The 19601-nt window shown below is 56.4% G+C and overlaps 9 protein-coding genes across 9 annotated transcripts; 5 read left to right on the top strand and 4 right to left on the bottom strand.

Moving 5' to 3' along the window:
* Window positions 1-603: 603 nt before the first annotated feature.
* Window positions 604-1360, bottom strand: WHR41_05837 (uncharacterized protein). Its single transcript, XM_069374442.1, has 3 exons — window positions 920-1360; window positions 791-858; window positions 604-736 (listed from the first exon to the last, which is right to left on the bottom strand). The coding sequence occupies exons 1-3, from the start codon at window positions 1110-1112 to the stop codon at window positions 689-691; spliced, it is 309 nt and encodes a 102-aa protein (XP_069228341.1). The 5' UTR covers window positions 1113-1360; the 3' UTR covers window positions 604-688.
* A 2111-nt stretch (window positions 1361-3471) lies between these two features.
* On the top strand, window positions 3472-5100 carry WHR41_05838 (uncharacterized protein). The gene is made up of 2 exons (XM_069374443.1): window positions 3472-4091; window positions 4145-5100. The coding sequence occupies exons 1-2, from the start codon at window positions 3675-3677 to the stop codon at window positions 4949-4951; spliced, it is 1224 nt and encodes a 407-aa protein (XP_069228419.1). The 5' UTR covers window positions 3472-3674; the 3' UTR covers window positions 4952-5100.
* Window positions 5101-5887: 787 nt separating this feature from the next.
* On the top strand, window positions 5888-7819 carry WHR41_05839 (uncharacterized protein; the record flags this gene model as incomplete). Its single annotated transcript, XM_069374444.1, has 1 exon — window positions 5888-7819. The coding sequence occupies one exon, from the start codon at window positions 5888-5890 to the stop codon at window positions 7817-7819; it is 1932 nt and encodes a 643-aa protein (XP_069228420.1).
* Window positions 7820-8184: 365 nt separating this feature from the next.
* Window positions 8185-10675, top strand: WHR41_05840 (uncharacterized protein; the record flags this gene model as incomplete). Its single annotated transcript, XM_069374445.1, has 4 exons — window positions 8185-8430; window positions 8483-8521; window positions 8572-8627; window positions 8690-10675. Exons 1-4 carry the CDS (start codon window positions 8337-8339, stop codon window positions 10673-10675), a joined length of 2175 nt encoding a protein of 724 aa, XP_069228370.1. The 5' UTR covers window positions 8185-8336.
* Window positions 10676-10737: 62 nt separating this feature from the next.
* Window positions 10738-12452, bottom strand: WHR41_05841 (uncharacterized protein). Its single transcript, XM_069374446.1, has 2 exons — window positions 11491-12452; window positions 10738-11434 (listed from the first exon to the last, which is right to left on the bottom strand). The coding sequence occupies exons 1-2, from the start codon at window positions 12100-12102 to the stop codon at window positions 11129-11131; spliced, it is 918 nt and encodes a 305-aa protein (XP_069228369.1). The 5' UTR covers window positions 12103-12452; the 3' UTR covers window positions 10738-11128.
* Window positions 12453-12866: 414 nt separating this feature from the next.
* On the top strand, window positions 12867-14097 carry WHR41_05842 (uncharacterized protein). Its single transcript, XM_069374447.1, has 2 exons — window positions 12867-13037; window positions 13096-14097. The coding sequence occupies exons 1-2, from the start codon at window positions 13019-13021 to the stop codon at window positions 13362-13364; spliced, it is 288 nt and encodes a 95-aa protein (XP_069228372.1). The 5' UTR covers window positions 12867-13018; the 3' UTR covers window positions 13365-14097.
* Window positions 13700-16148, bottom strand: WHR41_05843 (uncharacterized protein; the record flags this gene model as incomplete). Its single annotated transcript, XM_069374448.1, has 3 exons — window positions 15581-16148; window positions 15236-15484; window positions 13700-15182 (listed from the first exon to the last, which is right to left on the bottom strand). Exons 2-3 carry the CDS (start codon window positions 15466-15468, stop codon window positions 13700-13702), a joined length of 1716 nt encoding a protein of 571 aa, XP_069228371.1. The 5' UTR covers window positions 15469-15484; window positions 15581-16148.
* Window positions 16149-16290: 142 nt separating this feature from the next.
* Window positions 16291-18076, top strand: WHR41_05844 (uncharacterized protein). The gene is made up of 3 exons (XM_069374449.1): window positions 16291-16662; window positions 16711-16849; window positions 16907-18076. The coding sequence occupies exons 1-3, from the start codon at window positions 16474-16476 to the stop codon at window positions 17914-17916; spliced, it is 1338 nt and encodes a 445-aa protein (XP_069228374.1). The 5' UTR covers window positions 16291-16473; the 3' UTR covers window positions 17917-18076.
* Window positions 17986-18990, bottom strand: WHR41_05845 (uncharacterized protein; the record flags this gene model as incomplete). The annotated part of the gene is made up of 1 exon (XM_069374450.1): window positions 17986-18990. The coding sequence occupies one exon, from the start codon at window positions 18988-18990 to the stop codon at window positions 17986-17988; it is 1005 nt and encodes a 334-aa protein (XP_069228373.1).
* Window positions 18991-19601: the final 611 nt, after the last annotated feature.

Consider the following 19601-nt stretch of genomic DNA (forward strand, 5'->3'; position numbering starts at 1 on the left):
ATGCTGCCGACGGTAGCCGTGATAGCAATTCTCCGTAAACGAGGACTCGTACATTTCTCAGTAGCATTACAAAATACTGGAAAGTTCGGTACAATTCTAACTCCTCAGCTCATGGTGAATTGCAACCGAGGTTGTCTTGCGGGATAGCTTCTGCAGGATCAACCTCAAGGCATTCGCCGGACCAAAAGTCACGACTAAAGACTGTGGAAATGTGTCCGAAAATGCTTCACGCGTAGTATCGAAGCGCTTCGAAGTCTTGGTTTCCATCAATTGGTAGACCGGTACTATCCTCCAGCAACTCTCGTGAAACTCGAGCTGCTCTTGCTGACGACGATCGATGACTATTCTACGTCTCCAGATGAGCGTCGATCAGCGTGTCGCTGGTCGACGTCGATTTCGATTTCTGTGGGGACCATTGAACGATGATGAAGCCTGCTTGTAAGTGTCTGATGGCGCTGAAGAAGAAATTTCGGGAAAGTCATAGAGAGATCGCAAAAGCAGGCCTTTCCGGGAGAGATTGATAGCGGGTGTTGAGATGATTGGTATATTGAAAGTTCATTGATCACTTGGGCTACTGGAGGGGAGATTGACTTGGCAAGAGGATCAAGAAGGATAAACCGAAAATCCTCAAAGGGATCCGGGTTGTATTAAACTAGGTACTAGGTACGGAAAACGCCTGTTATCGCGCTTAAAGCGGGATGGAAAGGCAGTTGGCCTCGAGGTTGATGAGGTTGCCCTGAGAAGTATGTTAGCTGATGGCCAGAGGGGCCAATGATCGATCGATACTTACATCGGCATCGCCAGTCTTGCAGCAGGCGGCAACGTTGGAACCGCAGCGCTGCTGGATGGGGACAGCGACTGTTCGAAGTTGTCAGCAAAAAGCATCTTGTCGATCGAATGGATTGTTGGTGGAACGTACGGATGGGGACGTTCAGGCAGTTAAGGCCGATGAGGTCCTCGCCGCTGTTGCAGCAGGCGATCTTCTGGCCGTTGCCGCAGACGGCGGCGTCCTCGCTCTTGGAGGCGGAGATCTCGGTCTTGTGGTCAGAAGCGCCCTGGGCGACAGCGACGGCAGCCACGGAGGCGATGACGAGAGTCTTGAAGAAGGCCATTGTAATGGTTGGAGAGTTGCTTGAAGCGAGAGTTGAAAGTTGGAGTGGATTGTTGGATTGATGAGATTGTTGGATGATGATGAGAGTAGATTATCGAGTGCTACGGACGACGTCTTTATACACAATGCCCACCGCCCTTGGGGTTCTCCGATGGTCCCTGGTGGTGTGTGTTATGGCGATGCTCATCCATAGCTGGCCCTCCTGTCTCAGCGGTGTGAATGGCGGGTGCTATAGTTGATGTTGATATAGGCGGGCGGACGAGGCAGGCCGCAGTTGAGCGGTGGCGAACGTTGGCTCTCTCATTTGCCCCTCACGTGTTTTGCAACACGGGCACGTAGAAAGGAGCACGCGATGGAGGGAGCGCAACGGGCGGTCGCGGGCCGTCGGCGCCACCCGTAGCCACCCCTCGCCCTCCCGCGCTCACCGTCTGCTTAGCTCTGTGTCCACCGCCTGGCTGCCACTCGGATTATCCCTTTTGGGATGTTGGCGGCGAAGACATGTCTCAGTCGCGTCTGCTTCGTGCCACACCGCCTGCAATCTCGTGGGGCACACCCTGAGATGTTTGTCTTCACTGCAAAATGGGGAGCAATTTCCCTGGCGGCGTTCACCCCGCCGCATGTGCCTTGGCTGGGCACTCACAGGGACTCGTGCAATCTCAACGTCCATTAGACTTGCGACACCAACTTCCACATTCAATTTCCTCGGTACTTGGATCATAACAACATGCGGCATGTGATCGGTCTGGTCTCTCAAGCGGCCAGCTCTGCCATCTGCGCAGGCGCCCGTGATGCTGAGGACTGCACATCGCGAGATGCCTCACGGGTCAAGTGTTGACATCTCCCCACCTTCGACCTTTCGAGAAGCCATCAGATCCAGACGAAGGAGCGACCACCGACTTGATGAAAGATCTGAGAAGCTTGCCACATGAGGCCTGGGGAATGCTAGGTGTGGTGTTCGCCGCTTGCTTATGAAGGCTGACGAGCTCCTGTGGTCCTCCTCACGCTGCACGCCTGATCACGCCACGAAACCAAGACGCGGGACGTTCTTCATTCTTAGGCTCAATTGTCATCACGGTGATGCTTACTACTCCAAGCCTATTGCCATGCCATGCCTTCCGCCTACGCAAATACCACTGCCATGCGCGCCAATCTTGCTGACGCGAGCCTTGTGCGTGTTCGTGCCATGTACAACAAGTCCGGGCTTGACATTCTCATGTTACGCTGATCGATCCCCTTGATCTTCTTGACAAAACATTTTCGTAAGGCTTCCCAAGTGTTGCAGATGGTTTCCATTGCTGAGGACATTACTTCGGCCCGAGTAGCTGGTCAGCATCCGACGTTCTCCACAATCCTTGATCCTCACATCTCGGGTTTGCGACAGGCTGGTTCAAGCTCTCGTGAGATACCTGACTGTTCCGGCTGATGCGATTATTTGTAGTAGCCTCTCACGAGCGCCGCGGAATATCTGGCTTGCCTTACAATCCACCGTCTCGTAAGCGAAATCCTCATACCGCTCGGGGCGCCTCGCCCCCGGTCAAGTCATCGGTGCTCGCAATCGCGCTCTTATTCGCAGAAGGACACAAGCGATTGAATGATCTGTCATCTTTGGCTAGAATACAACGGAGAAAACGTCACCGATTTCGCGGGCTCTACATTGTCACGCCTTTAATGTCCACATTACCAATGCTGTCTCACCATGCTGGTTCCGCGGCCATGATCGCCAGTCACAGACGCCGCAGGGCTGACCACAATCGTGATGCTGAAAGCGCTCCTGAACCGGACCAGCCTCCGGCTACGGACGGCTACGGACCCGGCGCCCATTCTACCGGTACAACGCCGTTAGCATAACGTTGTACGGCTTGCAGCAGAACCGATGAACGCAGGGCTGCGAGCAGAGAACGCTGACAGGGTTAGGGGACCCAGGCTCACGAAAGCATTGCTAAGCTTCCACTTTGTCAGGCACTCCGTCAATACTCTACTGTACCTTGCTGCAGGTGAGCCGATTCGCTTTCTCAATAGTCTCGCACTATGTGCTGGCAGCGCGCCTGACAACGTCTTTCTCCGGGCTGAAGCAGCGAGTCGGAGACAAATCCGCTGACGACCTTCAAATACACATGATATCTGAAGTATTTGGCCCAAGAAGATGGATGGTAAGCCGCATTGAACGCTCCCCGAAGGCGGGTGAATGATGCGAATTGCCATCCGGAAAATCTACAAGGCTGCGGCCTACCAGTCTTCATACAATGGAAGCTTTATACTAGATCCCAAATTGCGGGTCCCCCTTTCGTCGACTGAGCTAGTTGTTGCCGGCGAACCGACGCCATCGACAACTCAAATGGCATGAGCCAATCAAACCCCGCTGCAAATCCGAAACCGTTGTTCATCTGGAGAGTCCACTTTCCTTCAACGCCGCATATTCCAAATCGAAGCGTCTTCAACTTTGTATATCACCCAAAGTTAACGAAAAGTAAGGCCGAAGGATGTTGCTCTCATATAGGCTGCCGCTCTTCACGTCTTCCCCTGCATCTCGACCTCCCGAGCAAAGCCATATCGACGCGCCAACATGATACTTCCTTCGAGTCTCGCGCTGCTGGCTGGCAGCGCAGTCGCGCAACCCGCATCGTACGCCGCTCGTCAACCTCAGCCTGAACCTCCTCCGCCTGGACCTCCCAGCACAAAGGGCTTCCAGAAAGCCACTGTCCACCCGTCCACCGGAGGTCACGCGTCTTGTGTATCTGGTATCGTTCCTGTGGCCGCATCGACGAACAAGAACATCAAGCTCGACATCCAGGTTCCTGCGAATCAATCGGACGTCACTGAGTTCTTCCTCGAATCCTTCTCAGCTGGTTCGGACCTTGCAGAGCGTATCGCACTTGGCAATGCATCTGTCGCAGGAAAGTACGATATCTACGCTACACTATGCACTCCGATGAACAACCCAAAGCCCAAGGGCATACAGCTGCTTACGCATGGAGTCGGAGTATGCATCATTTGTCACCTACATGTTACAGTTTGCATACTAACGAACGGTAGTTTGATCACACCTACTGGGATTTCGACTTGGGCTACAGCTATGTCGATGTGGCTGCGGAGCACGGTTACGCCTCGTTCTTCTACGACCGTCTCGGCGTGGGCTCTTCCGACAAGCCAGACCCTATCCAGGTCATCCAAGCCCCTCTTGAGGTCGAAATTGCTCGCACGCTCGCAACCTCCCTTCGCAAGGGCACCTTCAGCGGCCAGAAGTTCGGAAAAGTCGTTGGTGTCGGACACTCTTTTGGCAGCATCATCACCCAGGCCATCACACAGCTCTACCCCGAAATCCTCGACGCTGCCGTCCTGACCGGTTTCTCATCCGATCTCTCGAACCAGCCCACCTTCCTGCAAGCCCTGAACCTCGCCATCGCCCGGGAGAACCAACCCACGCGCTTCCCCTCCCTCAACAACGCCTTCCTCGTCTCCAGCACCATCATCTCCAACCAAATCGGCTTCTTCAAAGCCAACGGCTTCGACCCCGCCCTCCTCCGCAAAGCCGAAGACACAAAAGGAACCGTCACCATCGGCGAGCTCAACAGCCTCTCCGGCGTCGGCGGGCCCGCGGACCGCTTCACCAAGCCCGTCATCGTCGTCGACGGCGACGCCGACTACCCCTTCTGCACCGGCAACTGCTCGTTCCCGACCAACCTCGCCGAGGCCGTGCATGGCAAGTACTACCCGAACCTCGCGGACGGCGACTTCGACGCGTACCTCGCGCCGCTGGCGGGCCACGGGCTGAACTTCCATTACTCGGCCGCTGCGGCGTTCGAGCATGCGCAGAAGTTCCTTGCGGAGCATGGTCTGTGATTGGGTTGAGTGAGGGATGTTTGGGTCTTTCGTTCTTTTGTCCGTTCGAGCGGTTTGCTACTTTTTCGTACATAGATTCCCCATTAGACTTTCGTTTCTTCTTGCCGCTGGCTGTCGTCTACGGGCTCTGCGTGCGATCGCTTTTTTTTTTGTTTTGAGAAGCGCGCTCGCGGCAGGCGTCGCGGCGTATTTACAATATTGAATGATTAGACATTTGTTATACCCAGAAGGAGCACCCATGTATCCCTTCCGTGACCTGAAACGAAATGTACACATCTGCGGACTCGCAGGAATAGACAATCAAGTCCTTTGAGAGACGATGGATTTGTTTCTGTATTGAAGTCGTTCTTTTGCCCCTAGTATATCCATGCGAAATGCGGCTGTGGCCTAATGGTCAACAGAACGAGATAATTCTCTGCCGTCACTTGTGAAGGGAGTTCAGGCGACGAAGTAGTACGATTCCACGTCTTATTTCGATGATAAGCTCTCAGCTGGACAAATTGTGATTACTTTTTGCTGTTACGATCCTACAAAAATCGTACACAAGTCATACATTCAATCGAGCTTTCATCTTTGTCGAACGGTGGGTATTCAATTACGTTAGGGTCAGGATTACCCTCTTAAGTGAAGCGAGGGTTAGGGTTAGGGTGAGCCTTGCTCCCTCGCACCCCGCATCAACACCAAGAGTCGGCGGCTGTTTCGGCCATGTCAGGCGATGTGAAGCCTCGGTAGCTCGGATGCTGATGTTGTCCCAAGATGTACGATACCTAGGTAGATTCTTAATTGATATCGATGGAGTCTTGACTTTGGCCATGACGGCTGCAAACACGGGAAGACCTCTCTCTACTTTGACATCGTCTTATTAAACCAAGGTAGCTCTCATTCTAGAGCGAAGACTGAGGATCTTCGGAACCGAGCTCAGCTCATGTTAGCATAATGGCGGATGCACCAGTCTCGTCGTCGTCGACGACGGGCTTCTTCCAGGCTTTGCCTAAGATCCTGCCGCAATATACATGCCTACATCTTGCTTCTGACCAGAATGAAGCCGTCGATGATAAAGTCCTGACCAGACTTGTCAGGCAATACTTGCCCGCAGATGGTCAGAAAGCTGTCGGCAAGTCGATGCATGACATGTCTCGCACTGTCCTCGAGCGCAGCGTCCTGGCTCACGCTGTCGAGGCAGAGACCTCGACGCCTTATTTGCGTCCCCTGACTACCTTTGGCGAGGTCAACGACAACGACCCTTTGGTCACTTGCGAAGGCTGGAAAGCCCTGAAAGCAGTCGGCATACGAGCTGGCGTTGTCAAAACGGCCTACGATGAATCCGTCACGTCTCACAACCGCCGCCTGCATCAGTTCCTCCTCAACCATACATGGCACCACACTTCGACTTTGACCATGTGTCCGATGACAATGACCGACGGAGCCGCGACTCTGCTCGCCAAGCACTGGAGCGAGGCCGACGGCGACCAACCTGGGCGGCAAGCAGTCCTCAAAGAATACTACCGCCGGCTCACAAGTGACGATCCCGGCCAGGCATGGACCAGCGGCCAATGGATGACCGAGAGATCAGGCGGCAGCGACGTCCGGGGCACCGAAACCGTCGCTGCCAGAATCACTCACAGCGCCAGCCGGCAGGGCCAGGACGTCCTGGGCCAGCCCCTCGGTCCTTGGTCCATCGACGGCTTCAAATGGTTCAGCAGCGCCACCGACTCCGACATGGCCGTGATGCTCGCGCAGACGACGAGAGGCCTCAGCGCCTTCGTCGTGCCGATGCGCCGCGAGACAGCGACCGGCTCGCAGCTCAACGGCATCCGCATCCAGCGTCTGAAGAACAAAATGGGGACCAAAGGCTTGCCGACGGCTGAGCTCGAGCTCAAAGGCGCGCGGGGCTGGCTGCTGGGCGAGGAAGGGAAGGGTGTGCGGGAGATCTCAACGATCCTGAATATCACGCGCCTGCACACTGCAGCCGGGAATGTATCGTCCTGGTCTCGCGGCCTGGCGGTCAGTAGGGCTTACACGATTGCCCGGAAGGCTCGTGGGGCCTACTTGTCTGAGAACCTGCAGCATAACTACTGGATGGCTGCGGAGACGGTCAAGTACTGGGCTGCGACGTCTCTTACGTTCTTCGGGGCGGCTCTGCTGGGTTGCGCCGAGCAGGGCATTAGCATTATGAAAGATACTCCAAGCTCCGCGTTGGTTTCTGACATCGAGACGACGAGGCACTTGCTCAGACTGCTTACGCCCGTCATCAAAGCGCAGGTCAGCATGGCGGGTGTTGCTGGCCTGCGCGCGAACATGGAGAGCCTCGGCGGGGTCGGCTACTGCGAGAACCACGAGGACGGCGGGATCTTGAACCTTGCGAAGCTCTTTAGAGACTCGGTCGTGGCGACCATTTGGGAGGGTACTGTCAGCGTCATGGCGGATGATGTTGGCCGGGTGCTGAGTGACAAGCGGATCGCGGAAGGTCGGATCGTGGAAGATGTTTTCGCGACGTGGGTGAAGAAGATCTTGGAGCCGTGTCACAAGCGCTTTCCCAGGGAGTGTGCTGCCGTCGAGGGGAGATTAGACGCTCTCGTGGAATTGGTCTCGCGCGTCAAGTCTAAACCAGCGCAGCTTCAATATAGCGGACGGTGGCTTTTGGAACATCTTGAGGTCATCACGGCCGGAACACTATTACTGCATGATGCCAACACGGACAAGGATAAGGTCGCTTCTCATGTCGCTGTCAGATATGTTTCGACCAAGGTTGCTAAAGAGGATCGCCGGAAACGAGGCGACGTTGACTGGGAGGCCGAGGCTGTCATCGACCGCAAGATCTTTCTAGGTGCGGGTTTAGTGTCCAAGGCTGAAGCGGCGAGGCTGTAGGAATGAAAGGCACCAATCGGAAGATTGTTCGGAGAGTAAGACTCGAAAATAGCCCTTAATCTTCAGCGCACATTTAAAGGATGAGATGGCGTAGCTGAGGTCCGTTCCACAGATACGCATAGCCGTGCGCAGCGGTACGTAGTGAGGAAGCTGATGGATCGTTTATGCCATACTGACATCGGCGCATCAATTTCATTCTGGAGGTGAGGATAGACGATCACTGGAACAGATCTAGACTCAGAACCGTTGGTGAATCTCTCGGATCTACTCCATCGCCCTTCCGAGCCGGCGCCACGGGCCAAGTCACGTCATCTTCAGCTGGCGATTCAGCTGCGCCCCCACGTGCTGCCGTCTCGCCGTCACCGTCCCTGAGCTTCAACACACCGGCGTGTCCGGCCAGCCGAGCCGCCGCATTCGTAAGAGAGGTCTGTTCGTGTAGGAGCATGTAGGTGGTCACGCTTCCTCCTGCCCTCTCTCTGTCTTTCCCTTTTCCATCCGACATTTCCACCACAGCACCATGAAACGTATGGGAGGATGGCTGAGTGCCAAAACGCCGCTTCCAGGCAACATCTCGAGCAAGTCATTGACAGCGCTCGATGAGCCGCATGCATGTAGGGCGACGTGGAGAGCCTCGATTTGCTGCTCGGCTGACCACGTGCTTAGTACGAGAGGCATTAGCTGCGGCAGCACATATCATGAATGGTAAGACAGACACACGCAACTACTCGCAAACAGCTGTTCACGCCTCGTAGATGATGTCGACCTCGCCGAAGCAGAACTCAGCAAGGGCACTTCACCATTCCACAAGGTACGCCCTATAGCGAAACCCGGGTCACTCGGCCGTCCCCAGCTGATCGCAACGCAAAGTAGCTCGGCCGCGCAACCACGACATTCCTCCGAGCAACTTTGGGCTTTGAGAAAGAAGTGATCGAACAGGCCAACATCCGGCTAGCAGAAGCCGAGGAAAGTGCTCTCGAGCACCAGAAGCGAGCCCTCCGCGATCCGTCAACCGCCCGCCAGAGCGCGATCTACCCTATCGGATCCGAATATGCCCTCTGCCATGCCGAAACGCAGCTCATGAGCGCCGTGGTAGCTGTGCTGAACGAAAGCTTGACGGAGAGTCTTCGGGGATTCTACAAGCTGCGGAAAGCGTTCCAGACGCTGTATGAGATAAGCGAGGCGGAGAGGAGATATCTGGAGACGAAGGGCGTATCTGGATCTGCGGGCAGGTCGAAGACTTCCGTGGCGACCTTGGGTACGGGTACGACGCTCGCCGCTTCGGAGTCGCAGAGTTCGGGTGTGCTCACGCCTACGGATTCTGGGAAGCGAAACGATGGAGATGATGATGACAGCGATCTTGAGTTTGAAGATGCAAGAGAAGGTAACTCGGATCTGCCGACACCGCAGGAATATCAGGGACATCTTGAGAGCCTGGATTTCTCAAAAATGGACATCAAGGGTGAACCGTCTGGTCATTCCGATAACAAGTCATCGGATTCCAACCATACTGAAGGCGTCAACGTACCTTCGACAGGAGCTGCAGCACAAGCGGAAAACGACATTGACTTCCGCGACGTCACGAGTGACGAGATCGATCTCTTCATCCACTCTGGAACAGCTCTATGCTACGGGCTCCTGCAGCTCATGCTTTCCATGATACCGCCAACATTCGCGAAACTCCTCTCCCTGTTCTCCTTCAAGGGCGACCGAACCAATGGCCTCCGCCTCCTCTGGAGCGCAACCCGATTCAAGACGAACATCAACGGAGCATTGGCCTCCCTCATCACCCTCGGCTTCCACAACGGCGCCATCGCCTTCTGCGACATCCTCTCGATTGACGCCCTCCCCCGCCAGCGCCTCAGCGGCCTACTCAAAGAAATGCGCCAAATGTACCCCAAGTCCAAACTCTGGCTCCTCGAAGAAGCCCGTGAGCTCAGCGCCGACCATCAGCTCCAAAAAGCCGTCGACATCACCGCACCCTCCTCCTCGCCCTCGCCCCTCAAACAAGTCGAAGCCCTCCGCACCTTCGAGCGCAGCCTCAACCTCATGTACCTGCACCGCTACGCCGACTGCGCCGCCAGCTTCCTCAAGTGCATCGAGCTCAACAACTGGTCCCACGCCCTCTACTACTACATCGCCGGCTGCTGCCACGTCGAGCTCTACCGCCAGGCCTGCGCCTCCTCAGACCCAGACACCAAGAGCGCAGCCGCCACGCACGCCGCGCGCGCCACAGACCTCCTCAACACCGTCCCCGCGCACACGGGCAAGAAGCGCTTCATGGCCCGCCAGCTGCCCTTCGACGTCTTCATCTCGCGCAAGCTCGCGAAGTGGACCGCCCGCGCCGCCGCGCGCTCCTGCGACCTCATCGACGCCGTCGGCCCTTCCCCGCTCGAGGAGATGATCTACTTCTGGTCCGGCTACCGCCGCATGGCGGCGGCGCAGCTGCGCGACTCGCTGGCCGCGCTCGCGCGGTCGCCTCCGAACCCCGCGCCCGAAGTCGCCGCCGACGACCAGGCCGTCACAGCCCTCCTCACGGGCACGATCTCGCGCTTCCTAGGCGACCTGCCCGGCGCGAAGAAGCAGCTGACGTCCGCTCCGTTGTCCACGACGCCCGCGGCGCTGCGGACGGCGGCCGGCGCGCAGGCGGACACGTGGCCGGTGCCGGTTGCGCACTACGAGCTGGCGGTGGTGTACTGGGAAGAAGCGGGACGGGAGAAAGGGGACCGGGAGGTGCTGAGGAAGTGCAGCGAGGAGCTGAGGGCGGTGGAGGGCGCGGAGGCGTTCGATCTGGACGCGAGGGTGGGGTTGAAGGTTACTACTGCGCGGGAGACGTTGAGGGGGTGTGGGGTTTCGTAGATGGGATGGATGTGGAATGTGGAAGAGGAGGGGTTTATACAGGATAGAGAATACATGTTGCATTGGTGCGATTTTCAAATGGGTCTTTCTCATTTTTGAGTATTGAGTGTTTGTTGTATTCGCCGTCTGCCTGGTTTCAGACGACGCCGTGTTGGTTTTTTCTGTCCTGACATGCTCGCTGACTTCCCTCTCCTGAGCTTTCTGCTCGTTTCGCCCGGCACACTTTCATCGATCCTCGCTAAGACACTAAGAATAGCACAGGGTATTAGAAAACTTCGCAAAGCTCCCGTCCCAAAAGAAAAAGAAACAAGAAGAAAAAAAGGCGCCCAAAACGCCACGCCCCGGCTCTCAAGAGCCCGAAGACCAACTGAAAGAAGAAGACGAGGTACGGAGTAAGTGGGTATAGGTCTCCGTCCGCAACGACTCCTCGATTCCGCCCCCAGTGTCAACAGCTCAACCCTTAAACCTCACCTCTCTCTTCCCGTTCAAATCCTCGCCCTCCCGCACCTCCACTTTCCGCACTTCCATCACGCGCTTCCCGCCCAGCTCGTGGAGCTTCGCGGCCAATTTGTCCTCTGCGTCTAGAGCTGCGACGTCGTCGCCGCCGCCGATGGATTTGCCGTTGACGAGGATGTTGGGGACTGTTCTGCGGCCGGTGGATTTCTGGAGAGCGGCTTGTAAGCCGGCGCCGAGGGGGTGTTGGTCGAGCTCGACGACGTAGGGAGGCGGGGTTATTGTGTATTGGGAGAGGAGGATTGACTGTGGGAGTAGTGTTAGTTGAAAGTTTGATCGGGTGTATGGTGGGAGCGGCTTACCTTCGCCTTCTTCGAGAAAGGACAGTACGATTTCGAGAAGATGATAATCGGCCCTTTCTTGAGAATCGTGTTCATCTCGACCTCAATCTCATGGTCCGACTCGCTCTCCTCCTCCTCCACCTCACTGTGCTTGCTGTTCTTCTTCGCCGCACTGCTCTCCCGCGCCTTCGAGGCGCCCGTGTTCCCCACGTGCGCAACACCGTCATCCTCCGCGTTCGGGTTCAGCACCTTCTTGCCTCCGTTCGCATTGCTGCCAGCCTCCGAAGGCATCATCTTCCTGCCGGCGACGGGCTTGCCTTCCGCGGGCGCTTCCTTCTCCTTCTCCTTTTCGCTACCGCTCGCGTCGTCGACGATCGGCTTCTGCTTCGCCGCGTCGCCCATGGCCTTCTCGTGCTCCTCTTGGATCCGAGCGACGCGGTCGGCGCGGCTCTTCTCTTCCGCTATCAGTGCTTCGCGGGCTTCGGTGTCATGGCGGTTTTGGATCGCGGCGACGGTGCGGGTGTAGAATTGCGAGTTGTGCGTGCTCGCGGGGCCGTGGGTGATGTAGAGGATTGTGAGGGTGGCCAGGACGGCGAGGAGGAGGGCCGTTTTGAGGCGGCGCGTGGGCGGCATTGTGATATGGTGGTGTGAGGTTGACGGAGGCGAGGGTTGGTCGGCTGGTTGTTGCTCGCGGCGCACCAGCTCCGGGCGAGCTATATAGAGGGGTTCGAAAGTCGCGTTGGAGTGTGCTTCTGATCCTCGACCGGGATCTATTTTCAGGCGCCGCGTGAAGGGGATCGCCGCAAGATAAAAGCGGTATGCGGGTCCGGGTGAAACGGCTAGGGAAGCAAGAGGTCGCTAAGCGCCGAGCTGCCAGCACTGCCGCGGTCGACGGTCGCACGCTCGCCTGGATGTCGTGTCGTCGTTGCAGTGCGACGGGCGGGATCAGAGTGGGAGGCAGAGGCGAGGAGTGCAGCAGGGTGAGCAGATGCAGTCGCTGTCGAGCAGGATCGGCGCGCGCACATGACCTGTCGCGGGCGCTGACACTAGGAGATGGAGGCGCGGACGGCGTGGGAGCAGTTGGCGGAGAGCGGCGGCCAGACGTCACCCTGGCGTGGCCCGAGTCAGCCTGGCTTTGCCCTTCCCCGCACCCTTCCCTGCCTCGGTGGGCCGCCCGCGCGCGCTAGGAGCATAAGGTCGCTTGTACCTGCGTCGCCTGCTTGGGCCGAGCGAGAAGGTGAGCGGCAAGCACGGCAGCCATATTGCGGCGCGCGAAGGGGGGCTTGGGCGTGCTGCATATGGAACCAACGATATCGTGCATTGAGCCGCAGCCAAGGAATGCGGCGTCTGTCTTGCCCCTCACACGCGAGCGGCGGTCAACCGTGGCTGTTTCTTGGCCGAGGTGTCTTTTTCGGTCACATGACTACCTACGCTCGACGTTGGTGTTTGCCTCAGGCAATCATGCCCCGCGACGATCAACTGAAAGCCATATCGTCAAAAAATCTAGGCCTTGGATTACGATAGCACCTTTAGGCTCAGCAAACCCACAATGTCCTCCTCCGAAGCAGGTGAGCACCTCCTCTCCGCCGATCAAATGCTCCCGCCCTGACATCGACATCTTCCCAGGCCCAGCGCCGGCCCTCCCGACCTGCGCCAAATGCTCCAAGCCTGAATCCAACGAGGACGAGCCCGTCCTCAAGCCCTGCATCTCATGCAAGAGCGTACAGTACTGCTCACGCGACTGCAAAAAAGCGGACACCAAGGCGCACAAGAAAGTCTGCGCTTCCCTGGCGCAGGAGTACATGAAGACCGCGGATATCAAGATGGCTTCCAAGCAGGCGCCGACGAAGGATGCGCATAGAGGAGGGCTGCAGAAGTGGCAGTTCGACACTTGAAAGGGAGGCGGTGTGAACAGAAACATCATCATCAGGGAGATGACGAGTGGAGTCTGTATTGCTAGGAGGCACGACTCCGCCAAGATAAGGAAGAAGACATTTCTTCATGGCCAACCGTTGCGAAGAAAGCCAGCCACAGTCGAAGGACCACGAAAGAGTCACGTTCACGAAGGAGAAGAAGGCCAGACAGTACAGGCCATTGCGGAGAACTACGGATCCCCTACGTGCAGCATCCAATACACAATCCGAACGTCGACCTTGCTATCTCGTGTTATCCGAGACAGATCTATCATTTTCTACCATATCTCATCTACAAACGCTTCCTTCCACATCAATCACTCCCCCTCCCTCCTCGCCAAATTCCCCAACCCCGTCTTCGTCTCCGTATGCTCCGTCGCCAACCTACGCTGCCTAACAAACGCGCTCGCGACCAGCGCAACACCGGCAAAAACCGCATACATAATGAAGATATTCCTCAGACTCCACGCGAACGCCTCCTGCACCGCCATGCGCTTCGTTGCATCGTCAATCTCATGCGAGATCTCGACGTTCGCCGCCGCGCGGTCGCCGGACAGGGCCTCGAGGACGGTGGAGTTGAGGCCCGCGGCGGCGAGAGCGGATTGCTGCGCGGACATGCTGTTTTTGAAGACGACGCCGCCGAGCACGATGGAGATTGCTGTCGCGAGGCCGTTGAGAAAGCCCAGGGACGCGGTCGCGGAGGCGACGGCGGCTTGCGGCACGGAGGCCTGGATTGCGAGCATGGGGGTTTGGAAGAGGAGGGCGGTGCCCGCGCCGCCGATCATTTGGAAGCCGATGATGTGGCCTAGAGGCGTCGTGGGGCGGAAGGTGGTGTAGAGGCTTGTGCCGATTGTTAGCAGGGCGGCGCCGACGCGGAGGGGCTCGATGTAGCGGCCATAGCGGTTGATAAAGAAGCCGGTCGAGATGTCGACGGTGGAGTCCGTGAGCATGAGGGGCAGGAGGAGGAGGCCGGAGCGGAGGGGCGAGGCGCCGAGGGCGGATTGGAAGAAGAGCGGGAGGTGGAATTCGATGCCGATGTTGACTGTGTTGTGCGCGAAGGCGAGGAGGAAGGCGGCGGCGTTGGAGCGGCTGGTGAAGACGTCGAGGGGCATGAGGGGGTAGGTTGCGAGGCGCTTTTCGCTGAAGATGAAGGCGGCGATCACGAGGGTGCCGACTACGATGAGGGCGATGACTTGCGCGCTGTCCCAGGCGAAGGCACCGCCGCCGAAGTTGAGGCCGAGGAGGAGCAAGACAGTGACGGCGAGCATGGTGGCAGTGCCGTACCAGTCGATGGCTTTCATACCGTCGCGCATGGTGGTCCGCGGGTTGTGCACGTCCAGGAGCAGCACAAGCAGGGCAAAAGATACTCCGCAGATGGGGAGGTTGATCCAGAAGCACCATCTCCAGGTAAGCTTTTCAGAGAAGACACCTCCAAGGAGCGGACCAGTGGATCCAGCGATGCCCCAGATGGCACCCATGCAGCCGTAGTAGAGTGCACGCTTGCGAGGGCTGAACAAGTCGGAGACAGTGACTACGACGAGCTGGAAGAGACCGCCGGCGGCGGTTCCCTGAATAGCTCGCGCGGCGATGAGCGTAGGCATGTTCGTGCTCAACGCGGCCATGATGCTAGAAACGGCGAAGAGGAAGACAGAGCCCAAGAGAGCTGGTTTGCGACCCCAAATATCGCTAGTCTTGGTCCAGATGGGGCCTGCGGCCGCTCTGGCTAGCAAGTACGCGCCACCGATCCATGTATATCCGGATGCAGACTTCAAGTCGGATGCTATGGTGGGGATTGCAGTGCTATTTGCCGATTAGTATGTGTGTGTCCTGCTCAACACAATGGGCCATCCTACGCTATGATTGTCTGGTCAAGAGCCGCAAGAAATAGCACAAGGTAAAGGGCAAGAACGATGGCGTAGGTACGCAGTTTAGTGCGAACAGTGGCGTCTTCCTCATCTAGGTGTAGTGGCTCGATGGCATTTGGGTGCTCTTTGATAGCATCACTGCATTTAGTCGATGAGTCCTTGCTGGGAGTGGTTGCGGTAGCGATGTCGCCAATGGGCGCGATGGCAATTTGATCTGTCATAGCTCTTTGGCCTTGTCTATGGTAACAATTATCAGCTTGAGTTGGTGCGATTACATGTTGCGGTTAAGCAGTAGGGCCTGAATGTCTATATATGAAGTAGTCTAATACTCACTGTTATGATTCCGGACACCGCGCCTTTGAGTCACGCCCTGCGGCTGAGAGCGACAGGTACAGTAAGCGAGATGCCGTTTCCGTACCGCCAAGTGTAGATCTATGGTTAGAATGTAAGGTATATTAAATATCTGATGAGCCTAACAAGACGAGCTGGCGGGTACTGACTCAAATCGAGACTTCCCTGGGAATGCCAAGCTGCTCATGGAAATGTTCGTGCATATTCTCTTGCTATTGGCAAGCTCATCTAGGTAGCACGTAGCTGTATATAGTGCTTGATAGTTTCGCCCGGTCTATTACGGAAGGGCTGTGGAAAGTAGAAGCGGACGGAGTCGATGAGCCTGATGCCATCTTCAAGGATGCGGATACCGAGGAGGGGAGTGAACGATATAATAGGTTGTATGTGTGATGGACTTGTACATGGTCGCTATCGGTGATCGATAAATCCACGTTTCACAAGCGGTCGCAGCGATCTCGCTATTCAGCAATTTCAACTTCTGAAAGCCATGCGAACACAAAGATATGAAAATAGAATATTGTTGTGAAAAACAACAGCTCAGACCTCGACAAGGATGGCGTTGGGCGCTGAGATGAATCCAGCGCGTTCGTGTTCCATGTCCCGGCAAAAACGCGAGAACTCTCTGCCGGACTTTCTGTTGTTGCTGAGCCGAAGAACCTCGGCATCTTCAACACCGACCTTCCGCCATGAGCCAGCGCCACAGAGAGAAGGCCAGCACCAGGCTGAGATCATAGGCTGTCGCTCTTGAGCACTCATAGAAAGACACTCATACTTATTTTGTTTCACAACATATATGCGGCGGTCGTTAGAATTCTGGTCATCAGTACCCATAAATCGAATCCGGAACGCGCCCCTGGTCACAAGCTCGCGCAAGCATGTCTTCATTCAGGATACACGAACATGCGCTCGGTACAACACACATCCGAGAGTATCCTGGTGCTCTCGCAGATGAAGAAGATGACGACCTGAAGCTGGCCATCAAGCAATATGTGCCTTATGACAATCCCACCCCGAAGCCTGGCGACGTAACCATTATTGGTGGCCATGCCAATGGCTTTCCCAAGGTACGGTGGCATCAAAGGTCTCCATATCGCATTTTCTGAACTGTGTAGGAACTGTATGAGCCGCTGTGGGAAGAACTATATCAGAAGCTCAAGGCAAAGGGTGTCGCTATCCGCAGCATCTGGATAGCCGATGTCGCACACCAAGGTCAGAGCGGAGTAATGAATGAGAAGAAACTCGGCGGCGATCGTATGCTGTCCATTCGCCCTTTCATTGGCAAAGAACACCTTCTGACAGAATTCACAGCATCCTGGAATGACCATCCGCGTGATCTTTTTCTCATGATCAACCACTTCAGAGCTCAGATCAAACAGCCAATCGTCGGCATAGGACATAGCATGGGTGGCTGCCATCTGGTCAACCTATCACTGATGCACCCACGCCTGTTCACAACGCTTGTACTCATGGATCCTGTCATTCAGCGCCTACCCAACCGACAAGGAAACTTCGGTCCAGCCAAAGCTTCTACCGTCCGTAGAGACATTTGGCCCAGCCGCAAAGCCGCGGAAGCGTCCTTCAAGCGCTCGAAATTCTACCAGACCTGGGATCCTCGAGTACTAGACTTGTGGATCAAATACGGCCTCCGCGATCTGCCCACCTTGCTACATCCTACCGCCACCGCAGCTTCTGGAACCCTACCAGCTCCCAACGCAGATCCAAGTTCGGCTACTGTTCCTCCAGAGAAGGGAACCGAGACTCAAGTCACATTGACGACGACAAAACACCAAGAAGTCTTCACGTTCATGCGGCCGAACTTCCCCAGTGCCACCAGCCCAGATCCCGAAACGAACCCCAATCCCGTGACAAATCCGGACGTGGACCTCGAAGCTGGACCCAATACACCTTTCTACCGCCCGGAACCAATCGCAACGTTCCGTCAGCTTCCTCATCTGAGACCAAGCGTGCTTTACGTCTTTGGCGATCAGTCGGCGCTCTCTGCACCGCTACTTAAAGCGGACAAAATGGCTCAAACAGGCACTGGAGCCGGTGGCTCTGGTGGTGTGAAGAAGGATCGCGTGCGCGAGGTGACGTTCGAGGGCGTTGGTCACTTGATCCCCATGGAGGTTGTCGAGAAGACGGCAGATGCGGCCCAAGAGTGGCTGACTCTTGAGTTGTCAAACTGGAAGAGCAGAGACGCGGAACAGCGATTACAGTGGGCTCACATTCCCAGGGAGGAGAGGGGCAGGATGAGCGAGGAGTTTATCAAGGTGATGAAGAGCGACTGGATGAATGCACCGGAAAAGTCGAAGCTTTGAAGGTTGATGTCGTTCATGTATGCGCGCCTTGTATCTGTATATTCTTCGCCGACTGCCCCTTCGAGCCCCTCAATGAAACTTCTTATCGCTTCCTCTAGGCGGATAATACCCAGCGCCAAACTCCAAACTCCCACCCTCAAACACCTCCTCTTCAACCAAACTCCAATCCCCCACCCACCCGCTTTCCCAAACCTTCACCCTGATCGTCGCCTGAAAGCTCTGGCCCAGCATATTCGGCAAATGGCCCTCCCTAAACGGCGCCGAAAGCGAAAAAAAGCTCCCCTCCGGCGCCCTCGCCTCGACCGTGACCTTTTGCTTGAAACTTTGCACGCTCAGGCTGAACTTCTTGCCCTCCCAGTCTGTCGTGTAGCTCAAGAACGGACTCAGGCCCGCGACGCGCAGCGCGAAAGGAGGCCGGAAATCGACCTCGCGCGCCTTGCTGCGGAAGCCGAGCAGGAAGGCTTCCATGCCGAGGATCTGGCCGCCCGCGCAGCAGAAGGAACTGTCGCCTTTGCGCGCTTGCAGCCACATGTGCGCGGCGGGGAAGGAGGCGGCCCAGTTTTTCTCTTGGTGCACGAGTGCTTTGCTGTCTTTGTCGGCCGCGGGGAGGGAGTAGCCCGGGATGGATAGGGAGAAGTCGCATTCTGAGGCGAGGGAGTGGACGTGCCAGTGGAGGGGTAGGGGGAGGTAGACGAGCCAGCTTTCGGGCGTGTTGGTTTTGCGGGACCAGGGCGTGCGGGTGGAGGTTTGGCCTTTGAAGGTGAAGGATTCGTCGTTGATGCTGTATTCTGTGATGGAGTTGCCGTGCCATTTTACGTAGCCGACTTTCGGGATGGCGATTTCGAAGGCGTGGTCGGGCGAGAGGACTCTCATTTCCATTTCTTCGGGGAATAGTTCTTTTTGGAAGGTCTTGGAGACATCTTGCGGGACGTAGGTGAAGGAGACCTTGTTTGGGCGGAATTTGGCATTCTTGACTTTGCAGACGATCAAGGCCAGGTGAGCTCCTGACGGTAGGTCGAATTTGCTGTAGTAGCCTTCGAAGGCGGAGCTCTTGTGAGGCGCGTTGTGTTCCATGATACGTGTAGCTCGCCGGCTGGAGGACAGCCTTGGTGCTGTATGACTCCCGTACTCACCTTCAGAATCTATTCGCCACAGCTTGACGTTGTTGCTGGGTGATGCTCAATAATGCCTATGGTTTGATAAAAGAGGCGAAGCTATCAGATCCGAGTCGGTGACGGTGTCGGTTGGAACGCCGTTGAGCTCCTGCAGCGGGATGGCTGGCGCCCCACAAAATCCTCCAACTTGCATCACCTCCTCTTTTCCCAAGAGTTATGACCCCTGTCGCGCTCACCTACATCGCACTTCACATCCTGGAGCTCATGACCGTTGCCGTGTATAGCTATGTCGCATACATGGCACTGCATGCGGCATTTGCTGGCACGGCTCCTCATGCCGGCACACATGCGCGCCACTTGCTTACCATACACAGGAGAAGCGAGAGCTCCATTTGAGGCCATCTTCACGACGTTGCTGGGCACTCAACACCGACATTTGACGTATCTAGTAAGCAAGAAGATATGGTTTGCGGTGTATGAGACCCACTGTTCCGCATGAATTCGGGTCAAAACTGAACTACGGGTGATTACCTTAACCTTATACCTTGTCAGTGTCTGACTTCCCCGGAC

The sequence above is a fragment of the Cladosporium halotolerans genome, assembly GCF_011745625.1.
Source record: "Cladosporium halotolerans strain TM138-S3 chromosome Unknown Sca20, whole genome shotgun sequence".
NCBI classification, from domain to species: domain Eukaryota; kingdom Fungi; phylum Ascomycota; class Dothideomycetes; order Cladosporiales; family Cladosporiaceae; genus Cladosporium; species Cladosporium halotolerans.